General features: G+C 51.8%; 1 protein-coding gene across 2 annotated transcripts; it reads right to left on the reverse strand.

The window, feature by feature from the left end:
• Positions 1-5,667: 5,667 nt before the first annotated feature.
• SLC35C1 (solute carrier family 35 member C1) lies at positions 5,668-14,637 on the reverse strand. Of its 2 annotated transcripts, none has more exons than XM_047775914.1 (3): positions 14,428-14,637; positions 12,309-12,835; positions 5,668-7,448 (listed from the first exon to the last, which is right to left on the reverse strand). In XM_047775914.1, exons 1-3 carry the CDS (start codon positions 14,457-14,459, stop codon positions 6,892-6,894), a joined length of 1,116 nt encoding a protein of 371 aa, XP_047631870.1. In that variant the 5' UTR covers positions 14,460-14,637; the 3' UTR covers positions 5,668-6,891. The 2 variants fall into 2 exon arrangements, with proteins under 2 accessions (XP_047631870.1, XP_047631871.1); XM_047775915.1 differs by lacking the exon at positions 14,428-14,637 and adding an exon at positions 14,140-14,414.
• Between the last annotated feature and the right edge of the window lie 5,487 nt (positions 14,638-20,124).

Genomic DNA, 20,124 nt, shown 5'->3' on the forward strand with positions numbered 1-20,124 from the left:
GCCCTAAAAAAGCAAGAAAGAAAGAAAGAGAGAGAAATGCTGCTGGTGCAGCGGGAATGACTGCTGCTGTTCAGGGAGAGCTGACTCTGAGCCCGTGGTCCTGTCTGTTTTTATAGCCCAGGGACAAAGGAGAGAGGAGGGATCTTAGGATACACTTGCAGGTTGGTTGGGGCGTATATTGCCCCTGTGGGGGTGGGGTGAGGAGTGGGCCCAGTACCTTTCCAACTAGGAGGCAGGAAGGCATAGGCCAGGTTGCTCAGGAGACCTGGGGAGGAAGCAGAGAGAAGCCGGATGGGAGATCACATAACCCATAGGCTTGAGAACTCTGTAACAATTGCAATGACACAGAAGGGGCGATAGGGTCTGGTTTTTATCCCGGTCAGAGGCTCTTTGAGTTTATGTCATTGGAGAGGCCTTGGAGCCTCACAGTTAGGTGACTTTGGACCCACAGCTGAAGACTAGTGTATCTTAAAGGCACTCTTGCTAAATGGGGTTATGTTAGGATTAACTGAGATTGAAGACATAAAGAGAGGTTCAGGCACTCAATAAGGTCCAGGGAAATGAAACATGAAGTAAGGCAGGGATCCTGTGCATTAGTGACCTGGGAGGAAGCAGAGAGAGGCTGGATGGGAAATCAGATAACGCTTCTACCGCTACGGAGCAACCTGGGAGCCAGACTGAAGGCCTGGAAGGAATGCAGCTGCCCCCACCCAGCCCCACCCTCACCCCACAGGCTCCTTCTACCTGCCCTGGGGCTCCTCGGAGAGCCCCTCCTCCGGCTTGCCTCCACCCCAGCCAGTCTGTACCTGGACAGAAAGCTGCTAGGGAGTGGGTGTTGTAGAAATAAACAAAGTCCACCCAAATGAGAACAGGCTGGTTACTCGGAGCTTGCTATAGCAAGGGAGTCAGCCACCATCACCTGTGATTTGGCAAAGACTCGGAGGCAGGTGGAAGAGTGGGAGAGCTTTATAGTGAGAAAAGGGAAACCTTTGGGAGGTTGTTGAACTGATGGGGAAGCGGGAAGGGGGCTAATTAGAAGAGGGTGGGGAGGCTTATGTGATTGGTTGGTCCTTAGTTGGACAGGTAGGGGGTAGAGGGGACAAAAATGGGGCAACAGGCAGTCAGTCCCGACTGTACTGGGCTCAGTGCTGCAGAGGTAGTGGTTAGGCTTCCAGGGCTGATTGTTGCAGAAGCTGTGGGTCAGTCTATTGTCATACATGGCTTGGCCAAGGTCCATTTGTATCTTCAGTCTCTCAGCATGCAGAAAGGAAGCTCAGTTGTGATTTGGGGCTAACTTCCCTCTGCCTTGGTTTCCTCATCTGTGAAATGGAGGTGTTTTGGTTTTTTTTTTTTTTTAAGGGCCACACTCGCTGCATATGGAGGTTCCCAGGCTAGGGGTGGAATGGGAGCTGCAACTGCTGGCCTACACCACAGCCACAGCAAAGCAAGATCCGAGCCGCATCTGCGACCTACACCACAGCTCACAGCAACGCCAGAGTGAGGCCAGGGACGGAATCTGCATCCTCATAAATCCTAATCAGGTTTCCTAACTGCTGAGCCACAAAGGGAACTCCTGGAGATGGTAATAATACCTGTTTCAGATATTAATGAGGATTAAGTGCTTAGAATAGCACCTGGCAAATGGTGAGTATTTAACAAATGTTAGCAATGATAATAATAATAATAATAATGGTTATTACTATTATTTTAAAATAACAGTAATTATTATTTTAAAGTCTGATGATGCTAATGATGCTTAATAGACAGGGCGCTGGCCTGGGGGGTGGGGTCTGGGTTCTGCCCCATCACACCGCAGCCTTGGGTAAGTTGGTCTCGCATTCTGAGCCTCAGGCTTGTCTGTGGAATCCGAGGCTGGACTCTGATTTCCCAACTCATTCCCGGCTCTAATGTTATAAATTCTCCAGCGGTGCTCAGTGACATCCCACACAGGTGACCTGCCCCTTCTCCACCCCACCCCCTCACCCCCCCACCCGCACCACCACAGCCTTCCATCAGCTGAGCTCCCAGCACCCCTGGAGCAGGTGCTTCGGTGTCCAGGTGCTCTGCTGTCCCTATTTCAGTCGGTTTCAGGTCCTAAATTTAGTCCTTTCACAGGAGCAGAGGTTTGTGGTGGGGGCAGGGGCTGTATCTGGTCAGGCAGCTGTGGGAAGCCAGTTAGGGCCAGAAGGGCTGAGTGCCACACTCTATTTTGTCATTGGTGTCCCAGACTAGTCATGTGGCCCTTTGGAGGCCTCTGTTTTCTAATCTAGTAACTACATTTCACATATGTTGACTCCTTAGATCATCATGCTAACTCAATTAGAAAAACTTTCTTTTCCCGCAAACAAGGAAAAGGATGAGAGAAGTGATTTATATAATTCATTCTCATCTCAGCAGCCGGAGGGATCTTCTTAAGATACAAACCAGGAGTTCTCGTCATGACTCAGTGGTAACACTGCCGTGAGCTGTGATGTAGCTTGCAGATGTGGGTCGGATCTGGCATTGCGGTGGCTGTGGCATAGGCCAGAGGCTACAGCTCCAATTTGACCCCTAGCCTGGGAACTTCCTTATGCCATGGGTGTGGCCCTTAAAAAAAAAAAAAATATATATATATATATAGAGAGAGAGAGAGACCAGTAGTCATGGCAAGTCAGTGGCTTCCAAAGGCACTAAGAATAAATCTAACCTCCACGGCTCCCTGGATGAAACTTGGCCTCTGACCTCCTCTCCACTCTTCCCCATGGTAGGTGGAACCAAAGGAAACCAGCATTTCCAAGTAATATCAGAAAACTTCCAAATGTGTCTCTTCCCTCTTTCCTATTTCTGGGATTTTGGTCTCTTGGGACTAGCTGATTCCCCAACTCTGTTCCTGCCTCTTCTCTCTGCTTCTGGACCACACCCGACTCTTCCTTCCTCAGGGCCTTTGCATGGGCTGTAACCTCTGCCTGGAGCACCCTTTCTCCAGCTCTTCCTAAGGTTGGCTGCTTCCCATCCTTTGAGTCTGAGGATAAATGTGCTCACAGAGAGGTCTTCTCCAACTCTTCTCTCTGGAGGAGGGTCCCCTCTGATATTCTCCATTGGCCTTTTTTTGTCTTCGTCATTGTCCTTAACGTATTCTACTTATTTGATTGTTTACTGGTTTTTACTGTCTTGTCCACTGTTTGTCTCCTAGTCCCTGGTACACTGTTAATACTCAGATAGTTGATAAGAAAAACAGCTCACTGTATTTCCAGAATGATGCTGACCATTAAATCACCACCTCTTTTTTTTTTTTTGTGGCAGGATGGACAAGGATTCTCCCATGTCTCAGGAAAAGCGAGATCTAGAAAGGGGACTTGCCTGAGTCCTCCTGGCTTCTAAGAAGTGGAACCCACGTCTCCGACTCCTAGTCTAGGGGTCTTCAAAAACAGCAGTAAAGAGTGAGGCATTCTGAAGGAGAGGTGAGTGGCAGGGTTGGGCCCACTCACTGTTCCTGAATTCTCTTATCTTCACCCAGCAATTTTTTTTGGCTGGGCAGCCTGACCTCCACACCTCTGCCTTTTGTACCAGGCTTTGTTGTTTGGGGCATGTTAAATGTTTTCTTTCGTTTTTAGTTTTCAGTTGGATCCACCCTATTTCAGGTTATCTTTGTTGATGCCAGTGTGTATATGGGTTCTTTTTTACCCTTCCTTTTTTTTTTAATTTAAAAAAATTTTATTTTTTTGTCTTTTGTCTTTCCAGGGCCGCACCTGCGGCATATGCAGGTTTCCAGGCTAGGGGTCGAATCGGAGCTACAGCTGCTGGCCTACACCACAGTCACAGCAATGCGGGATCAGAGCCGAGTCTGCAACCTACACCACAGCTCATGGCAACACCAGATCCTTAAGCCACTGAGTGAAGCCAGGGATCAAACCTGCAACCTCTTGATTCCTAGTCAGATTCGTTTCCACTGTGCCACAATGGGAACGCCCCCCCACCCTTTTTTAAAGGAAATTCTGAAGATAACTCCTTCTTGATATACACTTTTTTTTTTTTTTTCCATTTTATAGCTGTGCCTGTGGCCTATGGAAATTCCCTGGCTAGGGGTCAAATGAATCAGAGCTGCAAATGCTGGCCTACAGCCACACCAGATCTGAGCCGCTGATGGAACCTATGCTGCAGCTTGCACCAATACCAGATCCTTTACCCACTGAGAGGCCAGGGATCAAACCTGCATCGTCATGGACACTATGTCGGGTTCTTAACCCACTAAGCCACAAATGAGAACTCCTTCACGTTTTTTTCTTTAGCAACTTATCATTGGAATTGAAAGGAAAAAGTGATCTTTTTGCATTGGTTGTATTTGTATGTCACAAACAAACGTCACTTTGTTAAAAAAAAAAAAGGGACAAGAGAGCAGGGGAACAGTGGGCTTGCAGAGGAAGGAGCACCTCTGCTGCTGCTTGCAGGGGAAACATTCCTGGAGGCAGTCTTGGCCCCTTTAAATACCATGGAGATGAGCTGGGGGCGGTGTGCTGACTGTGGGAGAGGCTAGGATGCAGGAAGCTGGCTCTGGCGGTTCCCTGGGCTTCATCTGCATCAGAGCTGGGGTCTTCAGCCACAAGTAGATTCTAACCCCTCGACACACACTGCACATCTATGTGCTTCTCTGTGGGGGGGTCTTGCGCACCATAGGCTGTTTAGTTGTGTCCTGAGGGCGAGGCTACCTGAATTCTTTCTGAACTATTTAGCTTTCTCCTGAATCTTGTCCAAGAAAGTGCAAATGGCATTAAGAATGTTGTCTCAATTTTCTGATCACACAAAGGATGCCGAAAGGATTATGTTCCTTCCCTATTTAAGGGATCTGGTGACAGCCTTAAAATTGGTAGAATCAAAATCCAGATTGACCACTGCATTCAAGGCTGTTCGCACCACAGCCCACCCTCCTGGAAAAAAACAAAACAAAAAAGCCTCCCAACAAAAGAGGTTTGTGGGGAGCAGATGTGTTCTTTCCCCAGCTCAACCTTGTCCTGGGCCAGTCTACCCTTCCTCCTGGAGCCCCTACTTGCTCCGTGACCCTCAGTTCGAATATCCTGGCCCACGTGAAGACTTGGTCTCTCCATCTCCTGAGATCTTAGGGCAATATTGCATCTGTTCCGGGGGCCTCGATGTGTACTTTCATGTAAGCTCCTTGAAGCAGATTTGGGTCTTCCTATCAGCACGTCCAACCACAGAGCCTGACACGTAGGAGATGCGCAAAAAATGCTGGGTGTAGTTGAGAGCTTGGTGGTAAAGGAGGTATGCCCTGAAGGTAGAGACCTCTGTCTGAATCCTACTGCTGCCTCTTCCTTCCCGTGCATCTCCCAGAGCCTCGGTGGCCTCATCTGGAAAAAGGGGGATCAGTGATGGCGCCCCCCTCATGGCTCGTGGGAGGGTTGCGAAGATGAATGATGGATTAGAGTACTCAACAGTCTTGCCTCCAGTGATTACCAAGATGAAACCTGAGGTCTGGAAGGAGCCCTAGTAGCTGAATCAACCCCTTGCCTAGAGGGAGAAGAGGCTCTTAGAAGGGCTGTCCAGCTAGAACCCAGGCTCATCTCTCTCCCATGATGAGTCTATGTTCATTCGTAAATCCCACCCAGACCCTGCCTGTCCCTTTTGGCTGCACACACACAGGATGTCTTATTAAATCACACACAATTCAGGGCATCAGACCCCACCAACTTCTTTAGAAACTGGCTGGGCTGGTGGGGGGACTGGTGGGGAGGGGTGGTGAGAAGACCCCCTCTCCCCAGCCTTTTGCTACAGGGACTGAACACAAGGAGCTGGGTGGAACACAACACCCAAATGGAAAGGGACAGGGGTCCTAAAAGCCACCCTGGGGCCGGGAGGGTGTGGTGACCGGAAGGGAAGGTTCTTTTGCCCTCAACTCAGAGAAGGCGGTAATTGTTAGCTTGACCCCTTTGTCAGGACCAGGTGGCAGCACCTGCCCTGCGGGGACCTGGATCCTGGGGGGTCCAGCACAGCTGCGATGGAAGGCTCTGAGCTGACCCTTGCTCTGGCACCCCCCCTCACCCCACCCACTCAGGGAGGCAGAGTTGGGAGAAGAAAAAGCGACACCTTGGCTCCACTTCCTGGCAGTTGTGCCAGGAGGCAGTTGTCCCTCAGGGCCAGAGAAGTGAGGCAGGTAAAACTGGTGTCAGGGACTGGGGCAGGGTGTTAATGAGCCTGCTTAACCTGGAAAAGGCGTGTGGTTCAAACGGTGGAAACCTGGGGTGCAGACGCCTCTCCCAAGATGCAGTTCATTCCCAGGCTACTTCCCCGCAGCCCCTGCGGGTGCCAGGGCCAAGCTCTACCCTTCCCCCCCCTTCCATTGGCTTGCTGGTCTCAGGGCAGAGAAGAGGGAATGTCCCACGGTTTCCTCCAGAAGGTGGTAGTGTTGGGGGGTGGGGGCAAAGCTAGGCTGCCTTCCCTGGGGGCACAGAGATGGGAGGGTTCCCCAATCCTAAGAGGTGGCCAGTGGTGGGGTCACGCCCCACCTCCCCTGAGTCTAAGTGAAGGCTGAATGGCTTCGCCAATGCTGTCCCTTAAGGGTTGTGGTCTGTCCCTGACCCTAAAGGTCATGTGGAGGTAGAAGGTCCCGGAAGGGGGACAGGAAGGGGGTGCTGCCCCTCTCCCGGAGAACCTAAGGGGCTCTTCCCATGGGGGGGGGTGTCCCTCCTCCCCAGGGGAGGACAAAAACCCAGAAATAGAAAAGGGGGTTGAGACAGTTTTGGCAACTTTCTGACATCCCTCAGAAACACTGGTTCCCTTTCAACTACCAGATTCCCAGCAGGGAATGTCAGGCCACCGTCTCTGGGTCCAGTGAGACACCTTCACTGCCTTCGTGGGCACTGTCCCCGGGCCGGGCCATCCCAGGCTCCCCGGGGAAGCTCACACCTCCATGGTACTCTTCTCGCTCTCCTTGGGGTTGGGGTCCTCCTGAGTCTTCATCTCCCAGCCCCGGACCCAGGTGTAGGCGAAAGAGCCCCCCAGCACCATCATGTTGCTCGCCCACCAGAGGAAGCTCTTGGTGTCCTCATAGTAGAGGACGGCCAGCACCGTCTGGGCACAGGCTTTGGCTGTGCCGGATACATTGTGGGTCAGGGGACTGGTGAACTTGATCTGCAGTCCTGTCACGTAGCCGATGGCAAAGCCAAACAGGCCGCCCAGCGTCATCATGCCCCAGAAGTGGGCGCTGGTCAGCAGGGGGAAGTGGTGGAGCGCCCGGAGCTCCCCCAGCAGCAGGAGCAGGGGCAAGAAGAGGACGCAGGCGTTGATGTTGTTGTAGAAGGTCAGGCGCCAGATGCTGCCGTCCACCGCCGGCAGCACCTTCTTGGTGTAGATGGCGTTGAGCGACACGCACAGGCTGGCGAGCACGCCGAAGACGGTGCCCGTCCAAGACAGGGTACCCTCTGCGCCCTCCTGGTCCACACCAAGCCAGAAGCCACCTGCACAGGGGAGGGGAGGAGACGGGCACAGGCGGATGAGGACGGGGGAGGAAGGACAAAGAATTCTGCCCCCCAAGTTCCCAGACTGTGTAAGGTGCCCTCGCCGCCCCACCCCGCCACCCTCCCTGCAATAAAAGTGTGCAAAGCCTCCACGACATGCAAAGCCACCCAAGGGGGCTGGGGAAGTGGCCCAGGACACAAACCCCTCCTCATGGAGCTCACATTCTGGCAGAGGAGACAGACATTGAAACGATTCATTTCCTAATTACTTTTTTTTTTCTTTTTTTTTAGGGCTGCACCTGCAGCATAGGGATGCTCCCAGGCTAGGGGTTGAATTGGAGCTGCAGGTGCCGGCCTACACCACAGCCACAGCAATGCAGGATCCGTGCCACATCTGCAACCTACACCACAGCTCAGGGCATCGCCGGATCCCCGACCCACTGAGCAAGGCCAGGGATTGAACCCTCACTCTCATGGATACTAGTCTGATTTGTTTCCGCTGTGCCCCAACGGGAACACTCCCAATTATTTCCTTAATTAAAATTGTAATGAGGTCCATAAAAGAGCACAGGGTGCTGTGAGAGCCCATAACTGGGCGACTGTGCTGGCCTGGGGTGTCTGGAGAGCAGCATTTGAAGTAAGTTCTGAAGGATGAGTACAGCTACAGCACTTAGTGGGTAAGGTGACCTTGGGCAAGTGACTTAAGGTCACAGAGTCTCAGCTTTCTGGTCTGTAAAATGGGAGCCTACAATGGTTAGATGTATTTATGGGAGTTCCCAGGTGGCACAGGAGTTAAGGATCTGTCTGTCACTGCTGTGGCTCAGGTCACTGCTATGGTATGCGTTCAATCCCTGGCCCGGGAATATCTGCATGCTGCAAAAAAAAGACTGGGAAAAAAAAAAGGAAGCGTTTATGGCCTGAAGTCTTTGGGGACAGTTCCTCTTTCTGAGACTCTCATCTTGTGACACCTCCTGCTCACAGAGCCTCCGTGGCACCCTGTTGCCCACCCTCAGGTCTGCACTCCGCCTGGCAAACTGTGCTCCTTGCACCCTTGCCAGCCCATCTCTGTCTCTGTGCCTCGATCGCCCTCTTATTTCAAGTTCTCACCCCAGGGCTCAGGCTCCTTGTTCATTTCCTGCATCAGAAACACCCTCCTCCTTCCTGGAAGATCCTACTCCTTCTTCGAGGTCAAAGCCAGCCTCTCCAGGGGTGGGCTCTTTCCCGATACCCCAGCACCCTGACCTCTTCCTGGCCTCCTCCTGCCTGCACCTTTTTTCAAGACCTCTTGCCTGCTCCGGGCTGCTAGACGCCTGCCTGCCCATGGGGACAGTACTGTCTCTTTAGCTGGACCCCCACCTTCCCAGAATGCAGGGCTCCATTTTGCACTTTCCGTATCCCCCAATGTTTGGTGTCAAAGACATTTGGGCTCCAACTATTTCGAGGCTGGGTGGCCCTGGGGAAAGTTTACTTAACTTCTCTGAGCTCCCATTTCCTTCAGCTGCAGAGATCTGGGTCACTCTCTTGACCCCCCCATTCCAATCAATCCACCCTCCACCCAGCAACCAGACCGATCACCTGGCAACCAGAATGATTTCCCTACAGTGGGCATCTGCCCAGGTCCTGTTCTGGCTTAAAGGCCCTCAATGCCTCTCCACGGCCCGGCCCGCAGGAAACAGCTCAGATTCACTTGCTCAGGCAGCCTCACGGCTGGTGAGTCTCATTCTGGTCCAGCCTCGCAGAAACACATGGGTTCTATCTTTTGCCTGGAAATTCTCTCCTCACTTCTCCCTTATGTTTATCTATTATTTCCTCTGGAATGCCTGCTTAGATTCCTCCCTCCCCCCTGCCAGGGTCTTGGCTGCACCTTTTATGTCACAATCACAGCTCTTAGCTCCTCGAGCCTCACTCACTCATGGCCCTACATCAAACCCATGTCCTACAAAAGGTAGCAGTGGAGACTACCTTTTTCAAATCCTCAGAGTTTGGCAGTCTCTGGCACATGCTTGGCTGTCAGTTAATATTTGCTTTTTTTTTTTTTTTTTGTCTTTTTAGGGCCGCGCGCCCTTGGCACATGGAGATTCTCCGGCTAGGGGTCGAATCGGAGCTACAGCTGCCAGCTTATGCTACAGTCACAGCAACGCGGGATCAGGGCCGTGTCTGCGACCTACACCACAGCTCACAGCCAGATCCTTGACCCATTGAGCAAGGCCAGGGATCGAACCCATGTCCTCATGGATACTAGTCGGGTTCGTTCCTGCTGCACCACAATGGGAACTCCAATTAATATTTGTTGAATGGCTCAACGAGTGAATGGAGGTTGTTCTGGAGGTGGTTGTGAAGATTAAAGGAGACAAGGCACCTATTACGTTGTAAGCACTCATTCAAAGTATTCTCTTTCTTGGCAGAGCCTTTGCAAACAGGTCCCCACAGACCAGCTCTGAGGGCCCAGTGGAGGCAGAGGCTTAGCCAGAGTGTCCCCCAGCCTTCCTGCTGGTCACCTCCGGAGTCTACAAGAGACTGCCACCTCAAGGTTCCAGACCCCAGAGGGACTCTAAGCTAGAAGGAGCCTTGAGGGGTGCCATGTGAGCTGTGAGACAGGGAGGAGGCGGAGGTCTGGAGAGTCACCTGAGACCCATCTTCCCCCACAAGAAGGAAGCGGAAACAGTGTGGAGAGGGGGCCAGGTGCTGGGCTGGCAAACAGCATCAGCCTTTGGGGCACCTGCCCCATCAGGCCGGCCAGTGACTGCACCTTCCCAGAAGCTTTGTCACCATTAGCTACTTGAATTACTTTTCCGGACTTCCGGGACTTCAGGCTTAGGGCATCCGCATAGCTTCCCTAAAGACTTGACCCATTTGCATACAAATTCTCCAACCAGGAGGCCCTTCCCATTTCCCCTCTTATCGGATCAGCAGGGTTGAAGCGGAGGTCCCTGGGGCCATTTAAATAAGTGAGGCCTGGGACCCCATAGCAGCTCCCTTGGCGAGGAAGTGGGAGCAGCTGAGAAATCTGCCAGGGGTCTTAGCAGTGCCCCCCACGCCAACCTCTGTCATTCTCCCCTCTGGGTCTTAGACCTAGACTGCACCTAGATCCTTCAGGGGCTCAATGAGGGGAACATTTTCTAGGACAGGTGGCCTGGGACAGGGCCTTCCCCAGCCACCAGTGCCACTCAGCCTGGGGCTCTGAGACACCCACAAGGAATATGTAGGTCAACCAAGATGAAGTTTGCAGCACCAGGAAGAATGTGAATAGGTTCAAAGAGAGATCTCATTCCTGGATGACAGAGCCCCAGGAGGGCTCTGAGGGGGCAGGAAGCTGGGGGTGCCCTTACCTAATGGGCTGCAATAGAACATTCTGCGATGAGGGAAATGTTCTATCATCTGCTCCGTCCAGTACAGTAGCCACTGGTCTCATGTGGCTACAGAGCACTTGAAATGTGGCTACAGAATCAGGTCACAACACCTGCAACTGAAAAGCTGAGTTTTTAAAATTTCATTGAATCTGAGTCGAAATAGACATATGTGGTCAAAGGCTGCTGTAATTGGACAGGGCAGTTCGAACCTCCAGGGGACAAGGAAAGAGCAGAGTGGTTAGAAACAAAGGCCCGGGAGTCTGGTCAATCCAGGTTTGCAGCCCAGCCTGGCTACTTCCTAGCTGTGGGGCCCTGGGCAAGTGCTTTGACCTCTCTGAGCACCAGTTTCCTTGTTTGTGTGGATTGATCATGGTGATGCTACCACCCAGGGGACCTCTGGGGAACACAGGAGATGCTCTGCACAATGTCCCCATCAATAATTTTTATTTTCTGAGGGTCACGTCTGGGAAGACAGCTAAGTTATCTCAAAGCATATCTCATGCCACTGTCCCAAGCATGACTGTAAGCCTGTAAGGCCAGAGGGTCATGGCATATTGATTAAAAGATGCAATGTCCTCTAGAGAGAGCCCTGGATGGTGAGGCAGCACATTGTGACTGAACTCCTCATTTTTTCTCCTTTTTAGGGCCGCACCCTCGGCATATAGAAGATCCCAGGCTAGGGGTCGAATCAGAGCTGGCCTACGCCACAGCCACAGCAACACTAGGTCTGAGCTGCATCTGCAACCTACTCTGCAGCTTGCGGCAATGCCAGATCCTTAACCCACTGACCCAAGTCAGGATTTGAACCTGCATCCTCATGGATACTAGTTGCGTTCTTAACCTGCTGAGCCACAACAAGAACTCCTAATTGAACTCTTGAGAAGCAATAGAATAATAGCAGTCCAGTGTAAGGAGTCAGATTGCTTGAGAGCACACCTCCATCTCTGCCACTTATTAGCTGTATGATCTTTGACAAATTACCTGACCTCTCTGTGCCTTGGTTTGCCCTCTGTGAAATGTAGATTATAACATCTTATGTTTTTGTCGTTGTTGTTGTTCTTTTTAGGGCCGCACCTGCAGCCTATGGAAGTTCCCAGGCTAGGGGTTGAACTGGAGCTGCAGCTGCAGGCCTATGCCATAGCCGCAGCAACGCGGGATTTGAGCGGCATCTATACCACAGCTTGTGGCAACGCTGTAGCCTTAACCCACGGAGCGAGGCCAGGGATCGAACCTGCATCCTTACAGACCCTATGGCAGACTCTTAACCTGATGCGCCACAATGGGAACGCCTAATCCCATTTTATCTGAAGGGCCCTGATGGGGCCTCTCATTTGCTAGGCGACCTCCGGAAAGCTACTTGCTTTCTCTGGGTCCCAGGCTCTTCCTCATATGACTGTCATAACAAGGGAGCTGGGACAGACAGAGTCAGAGGATGTCTGACCCAGGGTTGTCCTTTAGGGTTTCGGCCCTCATGCCCCGCCCCCCGCCCATTCCCTGGCGGGCCACTCACCGATGATGGTGCCGCAGGTGAGCAAGGCATAGAAGGACGTGGTTTGCTTGAGCAGCAGGTAGGAGAGCAGCACATTGAAGACGGTGGTGAGCGAGCGGCCCACGTTGTAGAAGGCCACGCCCACATACTTGAGGCAGAGGTTGTTGAAGGTGATCATGCCAATGAAGACCACCGACAGGGGCAGGATGCTGCGGGCCACCCTGAGGTCCAGGTGCAGGGTGGGGAAGTCCACGGCACCAGGCCAGCAGGTGGCCAGTGTGCTGAGGCCCTTGCACAGCAGCGCCGTCACCAGGCACTGGTAGAAGGTGACGAAGATGGGGGTGTCCAGCTGCAAGGAGGGGCTGTCCAGCAGGTACTTGTTAAGGAACACCATGGAGATGGACGTGACCCAGTAGAGAGAGACTACCAATGCGATCTGCAGTGCCCGCAGCACAAAGGGCTTCTCCTGGCTGGCCTCATCCTCTCCGGAGGGGTTGGAAGTCCCCATCAGTGCCATATGCAGGATCTTGGACCGCTTCAGAGAGGCCCTGTTCATGGTAGCAGAGGAGCTGGGTCACCTTACAGTCAGACTGATATCCTGGAGCACAGGGCAGTGAGCTCACTTCGGCTATCTGTGAGCTGAAGTCCTCAACTGTCACATGGGGGGTGGCCTGGAGGCCTCCCACCGTTCTCTTGGATGGAGAGGTTCTGCTCCCACCCTGAGAGGGCTCATGAGACAAAACACAGGGAAGAGGCGAGGGACAGGCGAGGGACCGGCTAAGGTTGCAGAGAAATGACCTGCCGGGGGTGGGGGTGGGGGGTAGGGAGAAGGGGCTGGGACTTAGTAGGAAGGAGTTTGGAGGAAGGAGGAGGGAGAGGAATGGCAGGAAAAGGTGGAGGAGGAGAAATGCAGGGGAAACGTGCTAGACAAGGCCGGGGGACAACGTGGGGAAGAGGTTGCAGCGACAGGGAGTCGTGGGCTGCTATGGGGAGAGAAAGGTTTGCAGGGCGAGACTGGGAGGCATGCAGGGAGCTGAAAGGAGGGGGGGTTGGAAAAAGGGTGTCAGCGAGGTCAGAGGTGGTCAGAGCCGCGTCCGGAGGTGGAGCAAGGACGCGCTTACAGCCCCCTCTCCGCCCAGGAGCCAAGGGACTTGCCAGGCCGCTCCCCTAGGCGAGGCGGGCCCAGGACTCATTTCCTGACACGCCCCCAATCCCCTCCTTAAAGGGCCCGCACGTCCGGCGTCTCCCTTAAAGCCACAGCCTCGGAGAAACCGCCTCCGAATCTGGCTTGCTTTGGGGCCCGGCAGTCTCACAGCCCCTGTGCGCTCCCGGCCCGGTGACGGTGAGGGTGGGGGGGAACTCTCGGTAGCCGCAGAAGGTTCCCACGTGTGCTCGAGTCTCGGTCATCGTCCTGCAAGCCCTTCCTCGCAAGCTCCCCTCTGCCCCCTATCCCATCTCCGCCAGTACCCTCTACCCCGCTCATTTGCGGGTCCACCCTGCCCCTCATCCTCGGGCTGAACTGTGTCCCCAGAGCTTTGGCACCACCCCGAGTCCTCCGCCCTCTCCCCCCCTCCCCTCCCCGCCCCGCGTCCCTTTATCCAGCCCCGCTCACTCTTCCAAAACCTTGTTGCAGTCTCCTCCATCCCCCTACTTTAGCCGCCCCCTCCCGAGACTGAGACACACCCCCCAGCAGCACCCCCCCCCCCAGCAGAGACTCTCCCCTGAGCCCTGATCTGAGCCTCTATGCAGTACCCTCCTCCGCTCAGAAAACCCCGTTCACAGGCCAGGCCCAGCCGCAAGCTTTGGCCCCGGGACTGGCGTCCCCTGGCAAGGAAGGCGACCCAGCTCTCACCTCGTCCTCTGCACCGGCTGCCGGCCCCTACCACCTTTGCGCTGCACCTGCAGAGCCGCGCCCAGCGCCGCGCCCTCGGGAGACAACTTCCTGCTCCCAGCCTTGGGCTCCGGCGCCGCGCCAGCGCCGCGGGCCTGCTCCCCACGTGGACCTGGGGCGGCGGAGCGACCCGGGCCGCAGCCTAACCTTGGCCCCGAGTTATTCCGTGGGTCGTGGGGGCAGGCCCCCTTCTCTTTTCAAGGCCACCCCAGACCCCTATATCCCGTCCAGGATCCCCGCTCCAGTTACCGCCACTTGCACGTCCCAGTACGCGACTGCATCCGTGGCCCACTGCCGCACACCCGGCCTTTGCTTCCAGAAGTGTGTCCGGGGAACAGCTGGGATTCTTCCTGCCGGTAGTGAGTGGAGGGTCCCCCTCCCCCTCCTGGGGACCGGGCTGGAGAAATCGGTCACCAGCGTGGGCCGTCAACAGGAAGCTGGCAGCACCCACTTCTTCCTGGTTCCCGCTCTAACACCAGCGTTGGTGTTAACTCACTTCTCCGGAGTTATCCTCATTGTAAAACTAGGGGGCTGGACCCTAATACCACTGGGGCTCAACCTCCTTCCTCAAAACCATATGGCTGCAAATGAGGACTACTATTTGATTGGAATATTTTAAACAGCATCTAATTAATACCATTTAAATTGTGGGTGAGGTGTCTGAGATTTGCTTAGAAATACTCAGAATATCCCCCCCCAAAAAAAACCCCCTAAAGATCGATAGATAGTTGAAACAAGATAGGCAATTGTTGAAGCCAGGCCTAGGCGCATGGAAGGTATAGAGGATTCTTCTGTGTACGCTTGACAATTCCCATAATGAAAAGGTAAAACCTATGGAGTACATTTAAAGTTTCACTTGCTAACTGCATAAATCTTCACCCCAGTTTAACACAGCCCTTGGTGGGCTATGGGAACTGGAAGTGTTACTGGAAATAAGCACACCCCAGGGCAGGTGCAGACTCCCCGGACTGAGCTCTCTCCTAGGCCTGTTCTCTGGCTCTTGGTCTGTAATTACTTGCACAGACCCTTCCTCCAGAAATGGGACTTCCTGCTTCCTAACTATGGGCTGGTCGCCAGGTAGAGGGTGCCATCTGATCACCTTGTCACCTTTGGGATCGAATTACCCTTTGGGAAAAGGAAAGACTTAAAGGGACTGAACTGATCCTCTGATCCCTGCTTGGAGAGTCTCTCATTCCAGAGCCAGACTTTGAAGGTTGTGGGTTTTGGTCTATGAAGAGCAACACATACCTGCTCTTCCGTCTGAGGTCTGATATTTCACTGTGACAAATAATTTAATGATACACAGGGCAAACTTGTCTCTGAGAAGCCCTGGTTTCCTGGAAGGGCCCTGTCCATGGAATGTTAACAGGAATTAACATAGCCGATGAATGTGCTGATACCCAGAGGCCCTAGGGCAGAGACATATACTGTATATAGGTCAGATGCACTCTTCACTGAGAGAGACCCAGGGCAGTGTATGCTGGATGTGTGTGGCACAGTCTGGACTCTCCAAGGGCCAGGGGACCAAAGTGTATCCTTGTGTCTCATCCCTCCCCTTAGGTTGTACCTGAAATTCCACCAGTAGCTTCCCTCCTTTGCATTAGGTTGTAATAGGCCGGTACAGTTGTTTCCACAGATTCCAGTCCTTTTTGTTCTTTGTGAGGAAAAGGAGAGGTGGGAATGTTTTTTTAGGAGTCTAAGCCCTCAGGAATTGTGCAGGTTGCCCAAACTGCTTTTGAATTTTTCTTAAGGAATGTTCATCGTTTAAACCATTCATAAAGGGGGAAGTTTTAGGACTTGTCTAAGAGTGATCACCCTGGGTGTGAACTTGGTGGGAGGTAGAACATGAAGTCATTAATGGGCACTTGGGCCCTTTATGGGTGTAGCCCTGTTTTCTTGCCTTGGCTGGGAGCCACTCATGGTGTCAGAAGAGGGAAATTTCTACCAGACAGAATCAACACAACTGACCTCTCAGATGCGGGGGACAGTGTTTCAGTAGCAGGAGGGCCTGCGAACTTCTGGGAACAAACAGATATTGACTCTCTCAGCCCTGAACTCAGTAAGGACTCATGAGCTACTCTATAGGGTGGACATTACTAATTTTCTTAAAAAAAAATTTTTTTTTTAGGGCCACAACCATGGCATATGGAAGTTCCCAGGCTAGGGGTCGAATGGGAGCTACAACGGCCGGCCTACCCCACAGCCACAGCAACGCCAGATCTGAGCTGCATCTGCGACCTACACCACAGCTCATGGAAACGCCAGATCCTTGAACAAGGCCAGGGATCAAACCTGCATCCTCATAGATACTAGTCGGGTTTGTTAACTGCTGAGCCAGGACAGGAACTACACATTACTAATTTTCTACCCAAATTCGTTCTCCTATTTGTCCAGGCTCATTGGTTGGTTGGTTGCCCAGGTAGAAGGCACATTTGCCAACCTTCCTTGTGGGTAGGTGAATCTCGTGACTTCATGAATGGGGAAGGGAGGTAGGTGTTATACTTGCCCGGTCTAGGCCTTAAAAACCATAAGGTGGGCACTCCTCTGTGTTTTTCGTCCTCTTCCTGTAACCTGGGACCCAGATGTGCCTATAACCCAGTTGTGACCAATGGAGGGGCTGTGGGAGCAAGATGATGGAAAGAGCTAGCATCTCTGATTGTGTGGACCAGAGCCACCTGCCAGCCTGCCCTGCCTGCTTGACACTGTTCTATGAGAGTAGAATCAACTTCTGTCCTTTGTGCATCTATACGGTTATGACGGTTTTTTTTTTTTTTCTTTTTAGGGTCACACCTGAGGCGTATGGAAGTTCCCAGGCCAGGGGTTGAATTGGAGCTGCAGCTGCTGGCCTGCACCACATCCACAGCATGCCGGATCCGAACCAGATCTGTGACTTAGGCCACAGCTTGTGGCAACACCAGATCCTCAACCCACTGAGTGAGGCCAGGGATCAAACCCGCATCCTCATGGATAATAGTCGGAGTCTTAACCTGCTGAACCACAGCGGGAACTCCCCTGAAGGTGTTTGTTACAATAGTTAGGCTGGTCCGGCCCATGGAGTCTGCATTTCCTTACGTGAATATGTATTCTCTAGGCAAAATTAAGAAGGCATTAAAAAATGGGGGAAAAAAAAAGGCGCATTGTTAGTTTGATCCTTCTCTTTTTTTTTTTTTTTGGTCTTTTTGCTATTTCCTGGGCCGCTCCCGCGGCATATGGAGGTTCCCAGGCTAGGGGTCGAATCAGAGCTGTAGCCACTGGCCTATGCCAGAGCCACAGCAACGCGGGATCCGAGCCGCGTCTGCAACCTACACCACAGCTCATGGCAACGCCGGATCCTTAACCCACTGAGCAAGGGCAGGGACCGAACCTGCAACCTCATGGTTCCTAGTCAGATTCGTTAACCACTGCGCCACGACGGGAACTCCTCTCTCTTGCTTTCTTTCTCTCAGTTTATCGTCTCTCTATCTATCTGTCCATCCATCCATCCTTTCCCTACCTAGGACCTAGCACAATTTCTGCCATAGTAGCAGCTCAGTAACTCTTTGTCGAATGAATGGAAGTCACGCCACCACTAGGCATACCTGAAAATCAAAGCTGATTTAAGAGCTTTATTGGCCCTATGCCCTGAAAAGCTTATAAGTTTCCTCATTCATCCCACATGTGATTCAAAATAAAAATCAGTACTCACTGTAAAATATATGTAAGCAGGGAAAGAAAATTGTTCTGATTTTTCTCTTGATGATTAGAATATTCCTTGGGAAATACTATATTCTTTTCTGGAAAAAATAATTATGCCTTCCTCACTTTTGGTGAGAATGTAAATTGGTACAACCACGATGGAAAACAGTATGGAGGTACCTCAGAAAACTAAATATAGAACTACCATGTGATCCAGCAATCCCACTCTTGAGCATCTATCCGGAAAAAACTTTCATTCAAAAGGATACATGCACCCCTATGTTCATTGCAGCACTGTTTGGGTGCGTAGATGCAAACTATTACATTTAGAATGGATAAACAACAAGGTCCTACTGCATAGCACTGGGAACAATATCCAATCTCCCGGGATAGACCATGATGGAAAATAATATAAATATATGTCTAACTGAGTCACTTTACTGGATAGCAGAAATTGGTACAACATTATAAATCAACTGTACTTTAATTTAAAAAACTAAAAAAACACCAAAAAACCCCACCATGAGACATCATCCTATACTTGTCAGAATGACTATCATCAAAAAGAACACACATAGCAAATGTGGGCAAGTGTGTAAAGATAAGAGAGGAGTTCCCGTTGTGGCGCAGTGGTTAACGAATCCGACTAGGAACCATGAGGTTGCGGGTTCGGTTCCTGCCCGTGCTCAGTGGGTTAACGATCCGGCGTTGCCATGAGCTGTGGTGTAGGTTGCAGACGCGGCTCGGATCCCGCGTTGCTGTGGCTCTGGCATAGGCCAGTGGCTACAGCTCTGATTCGACCCCTAGCCTGGGAACCTCCATATGCCGCGGGAGCGGCCCAAGAAATAGCAAAAAGACAAAAAAAAATAAATAAATAAAAAAAAATAAAGAAAAGAGAACCCTCCTGCATTGTGGGTAGGAATGTAAATTGTTGTGCCTTGTGGAAAACAGTATGGAGGTTTCTCACGATACTAAAACTAGAACTACTGTACAACCTCAGAAATTCCATTCCTGAGTATATATCTGAAAAAAACAAAAGCACTAATTCAAAAAGACACAAGCACCCCAATGTTCATAGCAGCACTATTTACAATTATCAACATATGGAAGCAACCTAAGCCATCAACAGATGAACAGATAAAGAAGGTGTGGCGAGTGTGTATATCGTATATAATGGAATACTACGTAGCCATAAAAAAGATAAAAAATTTGCCATTTGCAGCAACATGGATGGACTTGGAGGGTGTTATGGTAAATGAAATATGTCAGACAGAGAAAGACAAATACTGTATGATATCACATTTATGGAATTTTAAAAGTACAACTAACTAGTGAATATAATGAAAAAGAAGTAGACCCGCAGATAAAGAGAACAAACTAGTCGTTACCAGCGGTGGGGCGGGGGAGAGTGTGGCAGGAATATAGAGGTGGAGAAGTGAGATTCCCCCGGCATGGAGCATGATGCTTGGCATGTAGTTGGTGTCCTAGGCTGAATAGTGTTCAACCTCCAAACGCATCCCCAGGATATGAACTTATTCAGAAATAGAGCTTTTGCCGAGGTAGTTAGGTTAAAATGAGTTCAGGTTCGACTAAGGTGGACTCTTCATCCTATGCCTAGTGTCCTTATGAGGAGGGAAGTTTGGAGACAGAGGTGACACACAAGAAGTCCACATGAAGACGGAGCTGGATGTTGGAGTGATACAGCCAACCAGGTCAAGAAACTCCAAGGGTTGCAGGAAAACACCAGAAGCCGGGAGAGAAGCATGGAACAGATTGGCCTCCCAAGCTTCCAGAAGGAACCAACCCTTGACACCTTGATTGGACTTCTGGCGCCCCCCTGATCTGTGAGAGAAGACGTGGTCGTGGTTTTGCGCTGCCATGGTGACGTCTAGCAATAGCTCTAGGAAATGAATATAGTAGGTTTGAAACTTGGGTTTTGAAGTAAGAGGCTTTTTCTTTAGCCTCCCAGGCCTCCTTTCAGTCTCAAAAGGCTTGGAGATCCCGTCGTGGCGCAGTGGTTAACAAATCCGACTAGGAACCATGAGGTTGCGGGTTTGATCCCTGGCCTCACTCCGTGGGTTAAGGATTCGGCGTTGCTGTGGCTGTGGTGCAGGGTGCAGACTAGGCTCGGATCTGGCCTTACTGTAGCTCTGATTGGACCCCTAGCCCGGGAACCTCCACATGCCGCAGGTGCGGCCCCAAAAAGACACAAAACAACAACAGCAACAACAAAAAACAAAAAGCTGACTCAAGAATTAATGCTTGGGAATA

This window comes from Phacochoerus africanus, chromosome 4 (genome assembly GCF_016906955.1).
Source record: "Phacochoerus africanus isolate WHEZ1 chromosome 4, ROS_Pafr_v1, whole genome shotgun sequence".
Classification (NCBI taxonomy): Eukaryota; Metazoa; Chordata; class Mammalia; order Artiodactyla; family Suidae; genus Phacochoerus; species Phacochoerus africanus.